This window comes from Carassius carassius, chromosome 26, assembly GCF_963082965.1.
Source record: "Carassius carassius chromosome 26, fCarCar2.1, whole genome shotgun sequence".
Lineage (NCBI taxonomy): Eukaryota > Metazoa > Chordata > Actinopteri > Cypriniformes > Cyprinidae > Carassius > Carassius carassius.
This window is the reverse complement of record NC_081780.1, coordinates 16,967,944-16,982,802: the sequence shown is the minus strand read 5'-3', so window position 1 is coordinate 16,982,802 and position 14,859 is coordinate 16,967,944. Positions and strand designations below refer to the sequence as shown.

Genomic DNA, 14,859 nt, shown 5'->3' with positions numbered 1-14,859 from the left:
CCTCTTTTCTGCACTAGGGAGTCTCTATGCAAATATTAATTTTGCAAAAGCAGATTTGCATATCTTCCAACAACCCTTCTGTAAACAGTGGGCCAGATTTATAGAGTTTCCCTGCTTGTGTAATCAAAGCAATTATTCAAGAGAGGAAGGGGAACAAAACTCTGTGTGTTAAAAAGAGAGCAGTGTTGCGATACTGACTGGTACAGTATAACAACCTGTCCTGTGTGTCTGAAGAGGATAACACTGTTTCCTGTTTGCCTGCCAAGCACTAGTACATCCAGGATACTATTTTTAACAGCAAAAAGGTCATTGCTTAATCAGGTTAACTCAAGAATATTTGACTAGTTTGTGTTTTTAGGATAATTCAAAGGACAATAACAACTACATAACACTGAAAGTCAGTCTGAATTTTCTTATTCTCTTTTTTAATTTAGTAGACGATAGATAGATAGATAGATAGATAGATAGATAGATAGATAGACAGACAGACAGACAGACAGACAGACAGACAGACAGACAGACTGACTGACTGACTGACAAACGATAGATAGACAGATAGATAGATAGATAGATAGATAGACAGATGACAGAGAGACAGACGATAGACAGACAAACAGATAGACAGACGATAGATAGATAGACTGATAGATAGATAGACAGATGACAGAGAGACAGACGATAGACAGACAGACAGATAGACAGACAGACGATAGATAGACTGATAGATAGATAGACGGATAGACAGAGACAGACAGACAGATGATAGACAGACAGTAGAGGTGGAACGGTTCAACTTTTTCATGGTTCGGTTTGTTTCATGGTTTTAGAGTCACGTTTTCAGTATGGTTCGGTATGTGCTATGTTTATGGAGAAACTATACAAAAAAAAATCTATCTAACTATGAGCAACAGCACAAATAAATACAATAGAGTAAAGATACAAATAAAATAAACTGTGATTTTCAGTTGTTTTTTTAGGGAGGTCTAGCATTAGTTTTTAGGTACAGAAATTGAACAAAGTAATCAAATGTAAAACAGCATCGCATATTTGACTGTATAAATTAAAGATTGTTCTTTATCACAGTTATAAAAGCTTTTTAATCAAGAGCAGTGGGTGGTTTCTTCATTGTTGCTGTTCGATTAATATAAAGACTGTCACTGATACAATAGGCCTACATTCAACCGGCTATGTCTGCTGTAGGATACTTACCAAAATGGGCATTTTGACATAATTTTTGTATGAATTTGTCCATTTATATTTGCTTATATTTGCGCGTGTTCTGAGGCGCGGGGTTTGAGCGCTTCGGATGAGCGCACTCACCAATCTTCACACTGCACACGCGAGCTCACGTCCTCTGGCTCTTAAATGTTTAAACTGACAAAGCTTAAATGAGTTTAGTTTAAACACAGATATCAACCTGTGCTGTATAGGTCTCATCTGTGCATGCGCGCTTTCAGCACCCGGCTGCTCATATTCCAGCATAAGGCATTTACATTGAACAAGAGTGCATGGTTTATCCACGTTTTTTTATGTCTGGGAATCCAGAATGCTCATCCATCAACAGAAACAACAACATCCATCAACAGAAACAGAAACATATATTAGCTGAACCCTGTTTGTTTTACATGTTATTCATAGCAAACCATATTACAGATAATATTACAGATGCTTTGTCAGATTTAAGTTGAACTGCGTTACCAGCGTGTACCGAACCGTGTGTAGTGAGCCGAACGGTTCGGTTTTTTCAGCTAACTGTGCCATCCCTAATAGACAGTCAGACAGACAGACAGACTGAAAGATGATAGATAGACGGATAGACAGAGACAGACGCTAGATAGACAGATAGACTGACAGACGATAGATAGACAAATAGATAGACAGATGGATAGACAGAGACAGACAGACAGACGACAGATAGACACAGAAAATAGATAAGATAGATAGATAGATAGATAGATAGATAGATAGATAGATAGATAGATAGATAGATAGATAGATAGATAGATAGATAGATAGATAGATAGATAGATAGATAGATAGATAGAAACAGACAGACAGACAGAGATATATAGATAGATAGATGGATGGATGGATGGATACAACTAATAATTATAAAATATGTAAATATAAATTTTTATGCATTTAGCAGACACTAAATGTACTGTATATACATACTCTATTTTATAATAATTAGTTTGCACTTTTTATTAAATGTTTTATAAAAAAAATATAATTGTACACACAGACAAACACACTATTAATATTTAGAGTTTAATAATCTATTTAATCTATTTATTGTTTAATAATGTATATAATATATTATTCCATTTAAACATACACAAAGTAATTTGGACCTTGCATGGACAACCATAATATTACATATTCTGTCACTATAAAAAACAATCACAAATATAGCTGTACATATATCCGTGAACCAGCACAGTACTGGCCCAAAATGTTGAGGTATAAAAGACCAACACTATTGTAATTCAGCTCAAATAGCTACAGTAAGAAAAGTTTGTGCGTGAATGAGTGCTTGTGGCAGAACGCCGCTGTGTCTCAGCGTGTAATCTCTGCAGCACAAGTGTGTACGCTAATCGCTTAAGTAGCGCTAGAACGGGAGTGTGTGGCCGTTGCCATGACAACAACCCCCCAGCGTCTAAGCACTCTACTCAGGATGTGTGTTCGACACTCTTCAGTGGAACGGGATCATTTTATCACATTAGCTCATGACAATCAAATTCAACAAATACTTATGCGATTAACCTTGGGCCTTTTTTATTCAGTGCGTGCTTGTGTGTGCGTGTGTGTGGTTGTGTTTTTACTCCTTTCATGTTTATTAACTATTAAACCTGATGGATTAATGAATAATTCATTGAACTCATATCATACCATTTGCAAATCTACACTTAAGTACAGATTAAAAGCCCATTCACATTAAGGACAAAAACTGTAAAGTTTTATAGTTTTAAAAGTCAAACTAAATCAATACCACAACAGTAATAAAAGCACACAGCAATGATTTAGTTGGAATCCCTTTCAGAATGGATTTTTTGGTGTGAACGGACTTTCGCCCAAAAAAAAAAAATTCTGTCATAATGTTCTTACCCTCATGTCATTCCAAACCTGTATGAGCTGATGCTCAGTTGATGGTCCCCACTGACTTCAATAGTATTTCTTTCCCTATGGAAGTCAACGGGGACCAAAAACTGTTTGGTTTTTCAAAATTCCTTGATATATCTTTCTTTTGTGTTTAACATATGACAGTCATTCTCATTCAGGTTTGGTACAACATGAGGTTAATTTGGGGTGAACTATTCCTTTAATTTCTATTAATGCATGCTGCCTCAGAGAAAAAAAAATAGACTCATTCCTCATTTCTTGAAAAACAAGCCAAATCTACCATATTTACTTTTTTAATACACGTTTATGTGCACATTTTAAGTACATATTGTTATTTTTTTATTTTTTTTTAAGTTTATAATCTTTTACAAAGATAAAATGTAGTAATAATTTCTCAAAAAAACTTTTTTCCTTGTTGGCTGATGTCAGCCATCCCTCTTAGTATCCAATCTTTGGCCATTGCACAGTTGAAAATATTTATACTGCCTTGCATGATGCCCATACTGGCACGTGCCCAAATGCCCATATGGTTAATCTGGCATACTACAGTAAGCTTATGTCAGTGTTTAGTTCTCAAACTACTCCTTAGTTTATGCCAAATACGGTTATAAAGCAGTTGTATTTTTAAAAGAATACCAGAACCAATGATTTCAATGATGCTCAGTTGTGTTAAATGCTTTTTCCACCAACGGAAATGGAGCACGGTACTAAAATACTTAAAAGGATAATTTACCCAACAATGAATCGTTTATTCACCCTCATGTTTTTCCAAGCTTTTAAGAATTTCTTTCAGCCCCTGAACACAGAAGAAGATATTTTGAAGAATGTGGCTAACCAAACAGTTGACGGTAGCAATCGACTTCCAATGGCTATCGTCAACAGACTGCTTACCAGCATTTTTCAAAATATCTTCTTTTGTGTTCAGGTGGAAGAAACTCTTAAAGGTTTAGAAAGATCTGAGAATCACTGCCCATTTAAAATATGTAAATAATATTTTAGTTTTTAGTATTTTGTTGGTAAAGTTATGCACCTGTTTTTGTCATTAGTGCCTGTCATGTTCAGCATTTTTTTAAAGATAGATAAAAGTTATTTTTATTTAGTAGTGCCCTTAACTAGTGATGTCTAAATAATTCAGCTCTTTGTGATTTGTTTGAAAGAATCTGTCCAAAAATGAACCTGTTCACAAATCAGGCTAAATGACTTACTGTATGTCGACACTCCCAAGTGAGAGGCAAGTGAGCACTCAATTAAGAAAATAGTTTAATTTGCACAAATGATATTTTTGCTAAACCTTGTTCGCCTGGTTCTTGGTATCATGTGGCTTCTCCTTGAGAATCAATGACCGCTTGCAGCCTTTTGTAACTGTTATGTATGTGTTCCTCAATTGTCTTGAGTGCCAACGCTGAATCTCAAAATCATAAAGTCACTGTGGGGAAGAAATCAAATGTGCAGAGCATGCTGGGAAACCAACGAACTTACTGGAGCTGGAGGCTTTTTGTCAAGAACAGTGGGCAGCTTCACTACTCGGCAGAAACTGAGAACCCACACACAACTATCACAAAAGACTAGAAGCAGAAAAGGAGATCCAATGCTATGTGAACATTTCAACAAAAGAACCAACAAAAACTCATCTATATATATATATATATATATATATATTATTTTTTTTTGTGGAATATAATTCATGAATATTAGAGATTTTTCTTATTTAAAAATTTTTAAATGTTGCATTTTAAACTTTTGAGCAGAGTTTAGGGATTTGTGTTGTTATTGTTAATTAAAACTAAAAATATATTTTCTAGTGTACATTAAAATGTTGTGATGCCTAAATTGTATTCTAATTCTATTTTATATATTTAATATTTTTATTGTAGTATTTTTTTTGTCTAATCTGCCATTTTTTATTAGAGGTAATAACATATAAATAATGATCTGTTTTTATCTGTATGCATGTTTTACATTTAACATTTAACATTTTTAATTGGTTTTGCCCCAGAAATGGGAAGAATGTGTAAAATGTGTTTCACAGAGCATGCTATTCGTGCGAACATGTGCGTGCACCAAGTGAAGCATGCCAGGCTGAGTAGCTTTACATATGACCTCCGGAGTTGCCTTAACTTTGTATGTCTCTGCTACACAAATGCATGCAAATACACAAGCTCTCACGCTGACACCACCATGACGTTCACATCTCTCACACACTCTCGTTCACACTCACATAATCGAATACACAGGGCGGAGCAAACAAGCATAAGGAAGAAGGACGGAAGATAAACGGAAAATACTGGAGGAATGAAAAGAACATTAGAGGAATTCTGGAGTATGCCTGAGAAAGATGAGGGAAGAGATAAAGGAAAGGACCCAGAAAAACAGATAATGCATGCGTCTGAGACGTGGGCGTAGATTTGGGTACATGTGGGACAACATGTTTCTACCTACCAAAGTGAAAGGACTAGTTCACAAAAAAAAGAGAGGAAAATTCTGTCACCATTTACTCACCCTCATGGTATTACAAACCCATACAACATACTTCCTTCCGTGAAACACAAAAGAGGAAATTAAAGAAAGAAAAAAAAATTGCTATTGCTCTTTCATGCATGCACAATGAACTGGAGACTGGGACTGGAGCTTTCAAACACAAAAAAATGATAATATATATATATATATATATATATATATATATATATATATATATACAAAACTGTAAAAAATTGTCAATAATTATCATAAAAGTAGTCAGTATGAACAGTCTTATGTCTTACCATTTCTTTGTATACGAACAGAGTGAGATTGAATAGTTGAGTAATTTTCCCCTCTTTTGAGAGTTGAGACGGATCAAGAGGTATCGATTTATGAATTAGATTTATCAACCGAATCAATAAGGATAGAAAGGAGAATTTGAAAATTAAGAGTTTGCTCATTAAAGATGGGGGAAAAAGAACAGATAGTTAGTGAATTACGACTTGAATTTCATCAGTTCATCAAAGAGAGTCATTATAGAATATTCTTCACAAGTTCTCATTTTGTAGGTTTGCAGGAGTTAAATTTGTAATTTTTTTTAAGAATGATAATAATAGTCTAGTTTTTGTTCAGTGTGAAAGGAGAACTACCTTCTCATTTTTACAACGCAAGCGAAACAGAATATGACAGCTAGTGATTATTATGCATTTTATTGCCTGGAAAAGAGCGGCTGTGAATATTATAGGAACAACTCTTGTGGGTAGATGATGACTGAATTTACAGTTAAATGTAAATGATTTAAAGGAAGTGACACAGTTGGACTGTCCAGATGGAGGCATGATAAAATGCTATATCAGCACCGTAATTTTAGACAGCTTTTCACTTGCAATAATTAAACAACCTAATTTAAAAAAATAAAATAAAAAATTAAAATAAAAATAGTAATAATAATAACAAAAATTTTGTAACTTTTAAATGCCTACAAATATCAATTCTTCAAATTATTTCAAAAATAATATTTATAATTATGAAATGAACGAGGGGTGTACATATTATTTTAATGAAATAATCTTAAAGAAATAGTTTTATTATTGAATTATTGAATTTCTATTTTTCTAAAAGATTTTCTTAAAATTAATTAACCCTCGGGGCCTCCAAGATGTAAATGTGTTTTTTTAAAATTATTATTTATTATTCATCTGAACAGATCTGGATCAGTTTAGCATTACATCTCTTGCTAACAAGTGGATCCTCTGCAGTGAATGGGTGCCGTCAGAACGAGAGTCTAAACAGCTAATAAAGACATTAACAAATTCACAAATAATCCACACGACTCCAGTCCATAAAGAAACTCCATCTGCAAGAAACAAATCTATAATTAAGGCAGGTTAATTAGTGCCAACTGATGTTTTTATCAGTTATTTCACTTTCATTCTGACGGCACCCATTCACTGCAGAGGATCCATTAGTGAGCAAGTGATGTAATGCTACATTCCTCAACACACACTTTCAATGAAGAAACAAACTCATCTACATTTTGGATGGCCTAAGGGTGAGGACATTTTCACCGCATTTTTTGTATTTTTTATTTTTGAGTGAACTGTTCCTTTAAATCTACAAATACCTACATACAGTACTTGTAGAGAATATATTGTCTTTCTAAACAACCGTTTAGCTTTTACAGGCAAATTCATACAGTGAAAACATGGTGCTTTTGCTTATTTAATTTAAAAATGTTCAAACCAAACCTATGCCCTTGGTCTGAGAGAAAAGAGGCCAAACAGAGAGAGAGAGAGAGAGAGAGAGAGAGAGAGAGAGAGAGAGAGAGAGAGAGAGAGAGAGAAGTAGGCTCGGCTTACCTGCTCTGAGGTAAACGTTATCTGAGAAATAAACAGACAGGAACAAAGATGACCAACAAATACACACTGACTAAACATGCACACACACACACACACTCATAGAGGTATGCATACAAACAAAACACTACTTGTGGCGCAAATTAAACACGGTAAAACAAACAATATTCCTGGCTGCGCCTACACATTTTTTTTTAATATTATTTATTAATTATATATTCTGGCACTCAATGAAATTAACTTTGCTAATGTAAATGGGTCATGATGACAATAGTTTTCCATGAACTGTTTGATTAAATGCTAAATAACTCTATTTCTCCCATCAGTTATTTTCCTGTCAAAACAAATGATGTAAATTAGTATGACACGTTGCAGGTCTTTATTGGCTGAATGATTTAAATGTGTTGTGATGTTAAACCCTTAATCATTTTAAAGACCACATTTCAGCCCAGGTATGTTAGCTTTGAGGCTAATATGCTAGTGTAAACAAAACAAAATACACCTTTATAGCATTTTAAATGTTCATTACAAACCTTTTTTTTAATGATCTCTAGAATTAAAATGCCCTTTAAATTTACATTATAAATACAATCAGCCTCCAATAACAGGTTGCAAATTATGGTTTATTTTTTGGTGCTAATTTTAATAGCTAACCTATTTATTTTTATTTATCTGTTTCTTTGAGAAGGAAGTGGCTTTGTGTGGTTTACTGGGTTGTGATGTAAACTAAAGGCTATTGGCTGTTTTTTTTTTAAAGGGAGGGAGTGCTGTTGTATGTCCTGTCCAACTTCCTGTTTCAGCGCATCAACACAGGAAAGTAAACTGCACCAGTCAAACCATTTGAATGGGTTCTTTAGAAACACCTGCATTTTTGGACTATAGTGCCCATTTGGAGAATATTTCAACCACTGACAGAGCTGTTTTTTTTTTTAAACAGAATCTTGCTTCAGAGCTTCTTGCGATTGTTGATCGTGTAAGACTCTATCTTATTTTAGAAATGCAAAAACAGATTTTATCTATTTCTTCTTAATAGAAAAATCACATACACAAAAAAAACAACAACATGCAGATTGCTTGACAGTAACAGCAACTTTAGATTTAAATAAATAAATGAAGAAAACTTTAATTCATATTTATTAACTCAGTAATTTTATATATTTTTAAGTGCATTTAAAATAAGTTTATTACTATTTTACAAAATGTTCCAGATTATTTTTACAAAAATGCACTTATAGTGGAAGCCTAAGGGGCACTGTACACTGACAGTGCATTACTTTACATACAAATACATTCTATGAAGCTGAATTTTATGTTATGCATACTGTATTCCATAGAGTATATAATCTGAATATTCCTTTGAAATGCATAAAGGAAGGCTGTATTCAACACATAGATTTTGAATTCAAATGACAAAATCCAATACTGCAGTCAATGTCATAATTTCCTCATTAAGATATGCATCCAATGTACCATCAGCTAGACATCATCGCAAAATAAATGATCTTGCGATAATGACAGAATGCACATGACTATCTGAGATCAAGAATATGAAGTGTATAAGGTTAAGAGAGAAACTAAATTGGTAACCGGACAGTTTTGAAAAAATAAAAATTATAACTTCTTTATGTTCCAGAAAATAAAGTTTGGAAAAGCATGAAGGAAAATAAATGATGACAGAATTATAAATTTTTGGGTGACCTATCCCTTTAACGCCATTTATTGTGACTTGCGTTTGACAACCGAGCACTTTGTTCAACAGTTTATTTTTCTGGTTCAAAACCTTTTCTGCCAAAATAAACTTTTCTAATATGGGTAAAACCGGTATGGTCAGATTCCTTTAGCACAGGTTTAACAAATAAGCTCTTCAAAAAAATGAAGGATGCCCTTTCTCTGAAGTGTGGAGTGGTTCAAAAAGATATCAAGATATCGAGTGAATCCACCAACTGATGATGTCTTGGAGGATACCAGGTCAAATGTTTCTGACTATATGGCTCTGTGTTTACCTGTTATAACCTGATTGCTGACACATTTTAAGTCTTTAAGCCAATCATATGTCCCAGCACGTAGAATTAAATGATGTGATAAAATGCAACACATCTGATAGCATTGCAAATATTTGACAGTAACCCTAACCCTAGCATCTTAAACAAATGTGTAACTTGTCAATGTGTTCTTAACTAAACTTTCAACTAAACTCTTATTCTTAAGGTTCTATTTCAGCATAACTTTAACCCTAACCCATAACCCTACCTAACTTTATTTGGGACTGTCTAAAGCAGGGGTGTCAAACTCAATTCCTGGAGGACCGGAGCCCTACAGAGTTTTGTTCCAAACCTGCTCCAACACTCATACCATGTACTTTTCAAAAAGCCTGAAGGACTTGATTAGTCAGATCAGGTGCGTTTAATTAGAGCTGAATCTAAACTCTGCAGGGCTCTGGCCAACCAGGAACTGAGTTTAACACCCCTGGTCTAAAGCATTTTACATGAACCAGTGGTCAACTACACTTCCGAATGACACTAAGAAATACATACTACACTAAGAACATATTTTACTATAGACGGTTTCAACGGCAATAACATAAACAAACGTTACTGCGCATGCGTGCTTTTGTGGACCTAACTTAACTTCCGGTAGACTTACAAATAGAATCAATAACAACAGCCAAGTCCCTCTAGAGTAGATATTTTTTTTGATAACAAACAAAATATGTTTGCTGCGTAAATCAGGTGGACTTAATGAAAATGCAAATTAATTATTTCCGCGCACGAGATGCACAAAGCGCGAGAAATAGAGGTTTCCCCAGTAACAGCTGTAAACAAAGCTCGTATGCTCACAAACGCTGCGTTATCAAGCATATAACATGCAAGTCTTCCTTCAGAAATACAGCGATATATAAACACCTGTGCCTCGTTTTGATATTTAAACATATAAATGTAAAGGAATTATTATTATTAAACGTGCAGTACGTAACGTTACTCATGTTTATTCAACGAAGCCTTTTTGAAAATCGATCAGTTTTAAAATCGTGGCGAGTCTCCAAAAATAAATAAATGTATGGGAAACACATCCCGCAGCACAACCACCTGAGCCCTCAGTCTACTCATCACCTTTAACTGCGTTTGTAGAAGGCACTGCAGCCAGACCGATATACACAACACAGACCGGAAGTTAACTTAGGGACAGGCGCGTGCGCCCGATGAAACCGTCTAAACAAAAATAGCAAGTGATGACAATATAAACACACAAATAGCAAATGCTGGATTACTATAAAGAAATTTGACTGTTCACAATTGGTGTTTTTGGGCAAACATTGAAAATCCAGGTTAAAGTTCATCAAGAAATGGTGTATTGGATAACACTGATAACCTGCTTCCAGATCCAAAGAATCAGTCCCATATTGGGAAGAAAATAGCCTGTCTCAGGCATTCCAGCTGTTATAGACATTACAGTGCTCACTCATTCATTTTGGAGGACATTGAGTATAATTAAATACAACTTTGCATTGTTTGTTTGATTAGCATAAGTATTTAAACTCCTGGTGCTATTATTTGAACAAACAAGGTGGACTGCTCTACATAGTGAGGAGAACTCTGTGTGTGTGTGTGCTTGGACGTCATTTGTTTAGACAGGAGGGACTGTTTTAACATGAGCTTTATCAGTGTTTGAATAGACATGTATCTCTGAGGGTGCGCTGGTTTTAGTTCGGGTGCACTTGCGCGTTGCGCCTTACCTTCAGGTGGCTGAAGCGTTTTGTTGTTCTGAGCGCACCAGCCGACAGGATGAAGTTCGGCTGTCATGACATCACACCAGAAGTCAGTCTTGCGGTCGTCGCCATAGCCACAGTAGCGTAACAATAGCAACTGCCCACATGTGGTTATAATGGTGGCCACCCAATATGTTTCCAGACTGCCCTTATTAGCTACTTCAAGCTTCATTCCAGGCTGAAAACTGCTCTGAAGACTGAGCTCCACCTGTAAGGTTCAGTCAGATGTTAGTATGATGTATTAAGACTTCAATGCTGTCTTCTTCCATGAAAAATACATGGGTTTACTGATGGCCCCAAAACACTAATAACCATATAATATACTGCTGATATTACATCCTTGAATAATCAGAGTGATCAGTTTTGGTCTAATGTTAAATGGCACACCTCCTATTTTGTCAAAGTGTGTGATTCTCAGAACTAGCAAGCCAACACGGTACCAAACCTAACCTGTATTTCATGTTTCCCAGATTGTATTTTTAAACTTGCTCACGATTTTGAAGTGAAACATGCTACACAATGTGCCCATGTTGGAATCAGTCCATTTTTTCTAGATTTTACAGTAACTTAGTGCCAAAACACCATTTACAAAATCAACAACCACACACACACACACACACACACACACACACACACACATATATATATATGTGTGTATTGCAATTACAAATATTACAAATTATTACCATTTAAAATAACTATTTTCTGTTTTAATATACTTTAAAGCTGGATTGTTCAGCAGCCATTACTCCAGTCTTCAGTGTCACATAACTCGACTGAAAATCAGTCTATTCTGCCAATTTATTATCAATACTAGAAACACTTTTGCTGCTTAATATTTATTATTACTTGTATTTTGTAATTCATTTACTTGTAATTTATTGGAACCTGTGCTACTTTTTTTTTAGAATATTTGATGAATAAAAAGTTAAAAAGAACAGCCTTTATTCAAAGTAGACATAATTTGTAACAATGTAAGTCTTTGCTTGACATTTTTCAATCAATTTAACATATCCTTGCAGAATAAAAAGAAAGAAAAAACTTTTGAACACTAGCATATAGGCCTATTATTAGAAAATATTTCTACTTTGAATAAATTAATAATTCTATGTGGAAACAAGTATCACAGGTTCCAAAAACTATAAATAAAATAAAATAAATAAATATTTAAGCAGACAAAATAAGTAAATCAACATATTAGAATGATTTCTGAAGGGTCATGTGACACTGCATACAAGAGTAAAGGCTAATGAAAATTCAACTTTGCCACCACAAGAATAAATTCTATTTTAAACTAATATTTAAAGTAAATATTTCACACACACACACACACACACACACACACACACACACACACACACACACATTCTGTCTGTGTGTTCTCACATGTCTGAATGAAGTGTGAGGGGCGGCAGTGGCTCCAGTTTCTTCGAGGTACTCCTCCCAGTTAAAGTCCACCTCCTCCTCTACACAATCCATGCCTGCTAGGAAAGAGAGACACAGTAAGAATGTGTGTATGTTAAGAGTCTGTTGCTGGCACTGATGGAATTGTGGGATTTCGTCTGGTTTGGTATTTTTATGGTTACATATTTGCACGAGCCATATTCTATTCAATCGTGTGAATGCAAATGTTTCTAACCAGCTCAATTTCATGCATCATTGTGTTCCAAAATGTGTCCCAGTGCAATTCTTAACTCAAGTATGCATTGCGTTTTCACTTTAGCCACAAGGAGATCTATAATGAGTAAACTGAAAACTGACTTCCTCTGTGGTCAGTTTTCATTCCTAGTACTCTCACAACCCAACTAATTCCTCATTAAATCAACATTTTGGTCAATGAATATTTAGTTTTACACAAAAATGTGATGTTAGTTCAAATAATGTGCTTTGTTGTTTGTAATTCTCACCTGAATATTTGCATATAGTTTGTATCTAGCTTTAGAGAAAATGGTCAGCCAACGATTCTATGATAACCAAATGTAATGATGCCTTTTGATGAACAAATGCAAGAAGTATTCATAAACTCACAAGTGTGAAAAACACCAGCATTCCTATCACTCCCACATCTCTCTTTTCGGCTAACTAGACCTAGTCTAATAGCATTATTATATTACTAAATACAACAAAGATTTCTGGTTTTACACTAGACCATTTATGTCATGAGTCATCAGATGTTTCACTTAGAAAAAAGAAATTGCGTGGGAGACTCTATGTGTTTTCCCAATGCCGAGCACAGTTGAGGACTTGTTCATTTAGAAAGAAATCCTCTAGAAGGTTCAAGATAAAACCCTCATTCATCTAAGGACAGGATGCGAAGAACGTCCATATTTCTAAGCGTTCTACAATTTTTGCGCAATTTCACACATCCATTCGTTATATTTTCCAAGCTTCCAATGTTAGAGAGCAGGTGAAGCGTATCTATCAAGATGATCATATAGAACAGTAAGACATAAATAAATGTGAAGAATCCAACACTAAAACTAAACTAAGGTTACAATTCTACAACATCTCTTGAATTTGCTTCATAGTGTGAAAAAGATGCAAACTTCTCACAAAGCTACACCTTGTTGCTCTCATCTTCAAATCGAAACTGTTGTTTGTTCCATTGTTTATTCACATCAAATACAGTAGCTACTCTCACTGTGGTCTATAGAAATGCTGGATTGTTCACTAGAATGACAAAGACGACTTCAAAGAAAAAGGCTGAGTATAGACAAATAGACCATTTTGCAATCTTGCAGTAATTTGAGATTCAGAAATCTACCACTGTTGGTCTAAAGGTCTGTTCTGCTCTCTTATGGGCTGTGATTTGGATCTGAGGAAGCTGATGATTGCACTGATGACAATGATGACTGCATCCTTAAAAAACTGATGTCTTAAAAAATAGCATGTTTTGTTTTCTGACCTGGAGTCATGTGATGCTTTAACACTTTTAACATGTTCTTATTTGTTTGATAAAAACTGAAGACTAAACATGCTTTGTTTGCTCATTTTTGGTTTGCTTATAACTAGTGAATCACATAGGTTCCTAATTAATACAAAGCCCAATAAACCATTCTTTAAAATGAAGCTTCCATTTGAGACTTATAGACTTTTTTTTTATGCCAACATTCTAACACTTTATTTTAGGGTCTCTCAACTAGCTGCTTATTAGCATGCATATTACTAGAATATTAGTCATTTATTAATACTAATTAAGCACATATTAATGCCTTATTGTACATCCCTAATCTTACCCAATACCTAAAATTAACAATTACCTTACAAACTATTAATAAGCAGCAAATTAGGAATTTATTAAGGGAAAAGTCTTAGTGAATAAGTGTTCCTTATTCTAAAGTGTTAACATTTTTATTCTCTAATTCTCCAGAAAACTATCTATACTGGTGCTTTAAAGAAGCCAGAAACCAATATGCTGGTCTGAAGAACCTTTTCCAGTCCTCAACTCAAGGACACCACAGAAGCAAGTTGATTCTTCATAAGAAAAAAAAAAAGAGAAAGATATTTGAAGGTACTCTTTTTGGAGTGAAGACCAATAAATAATGCATACATTGTGACACTAAAGCATTTTTCTTCTGGTTTCAGATGGAACTAAGAATGAGAAGTGCACTTTAACACCAAAACCACTTCCTTGCAAATGACTCACTCAATATT

General features: G+C 34.6%; 1 protein-coding gene across 4 annotated transcripts in view; it reads right to left on the bottom strand.

Moving 5' to 3' along the window:
* LOC132105903 (scm-like with four MBT domains protein 2) overlaps positions 1-14,859 on the bottom strand; it is a 37,860-nt gene that overhangs the window by 18,392 nt on the left and 4,609 nt on the right. For 2 of the 4 annotated variants that reach the window (XM_059511423.1, XM_059511421.1), the window contains exons 2-4: positions 12,592-12,686; positions 11,173-11,413; positions 7,443-7,463 (exon numbers count right to left, since the gene is read on the bottom strand). In XM_059511423.1, the coding sequence (XP_059367406.1) occupies positions 7,443-7,463; positions 11,173-11,413; positions 12,592-12,684 (355 nt within the window). In that variant the 5' untranslated portion in view covers positions 12,685-12,686. Of the gene's footprint in view, positions 1-7,442; positions 7,464-11,172; positions 11,414-12,591; positions 12,690-14,859 lie in introns of all 4 variants that reach the window. The other 2 variants (XM_059511424.1, XM_059511422.1) reach the window with 2 other exon arrangements.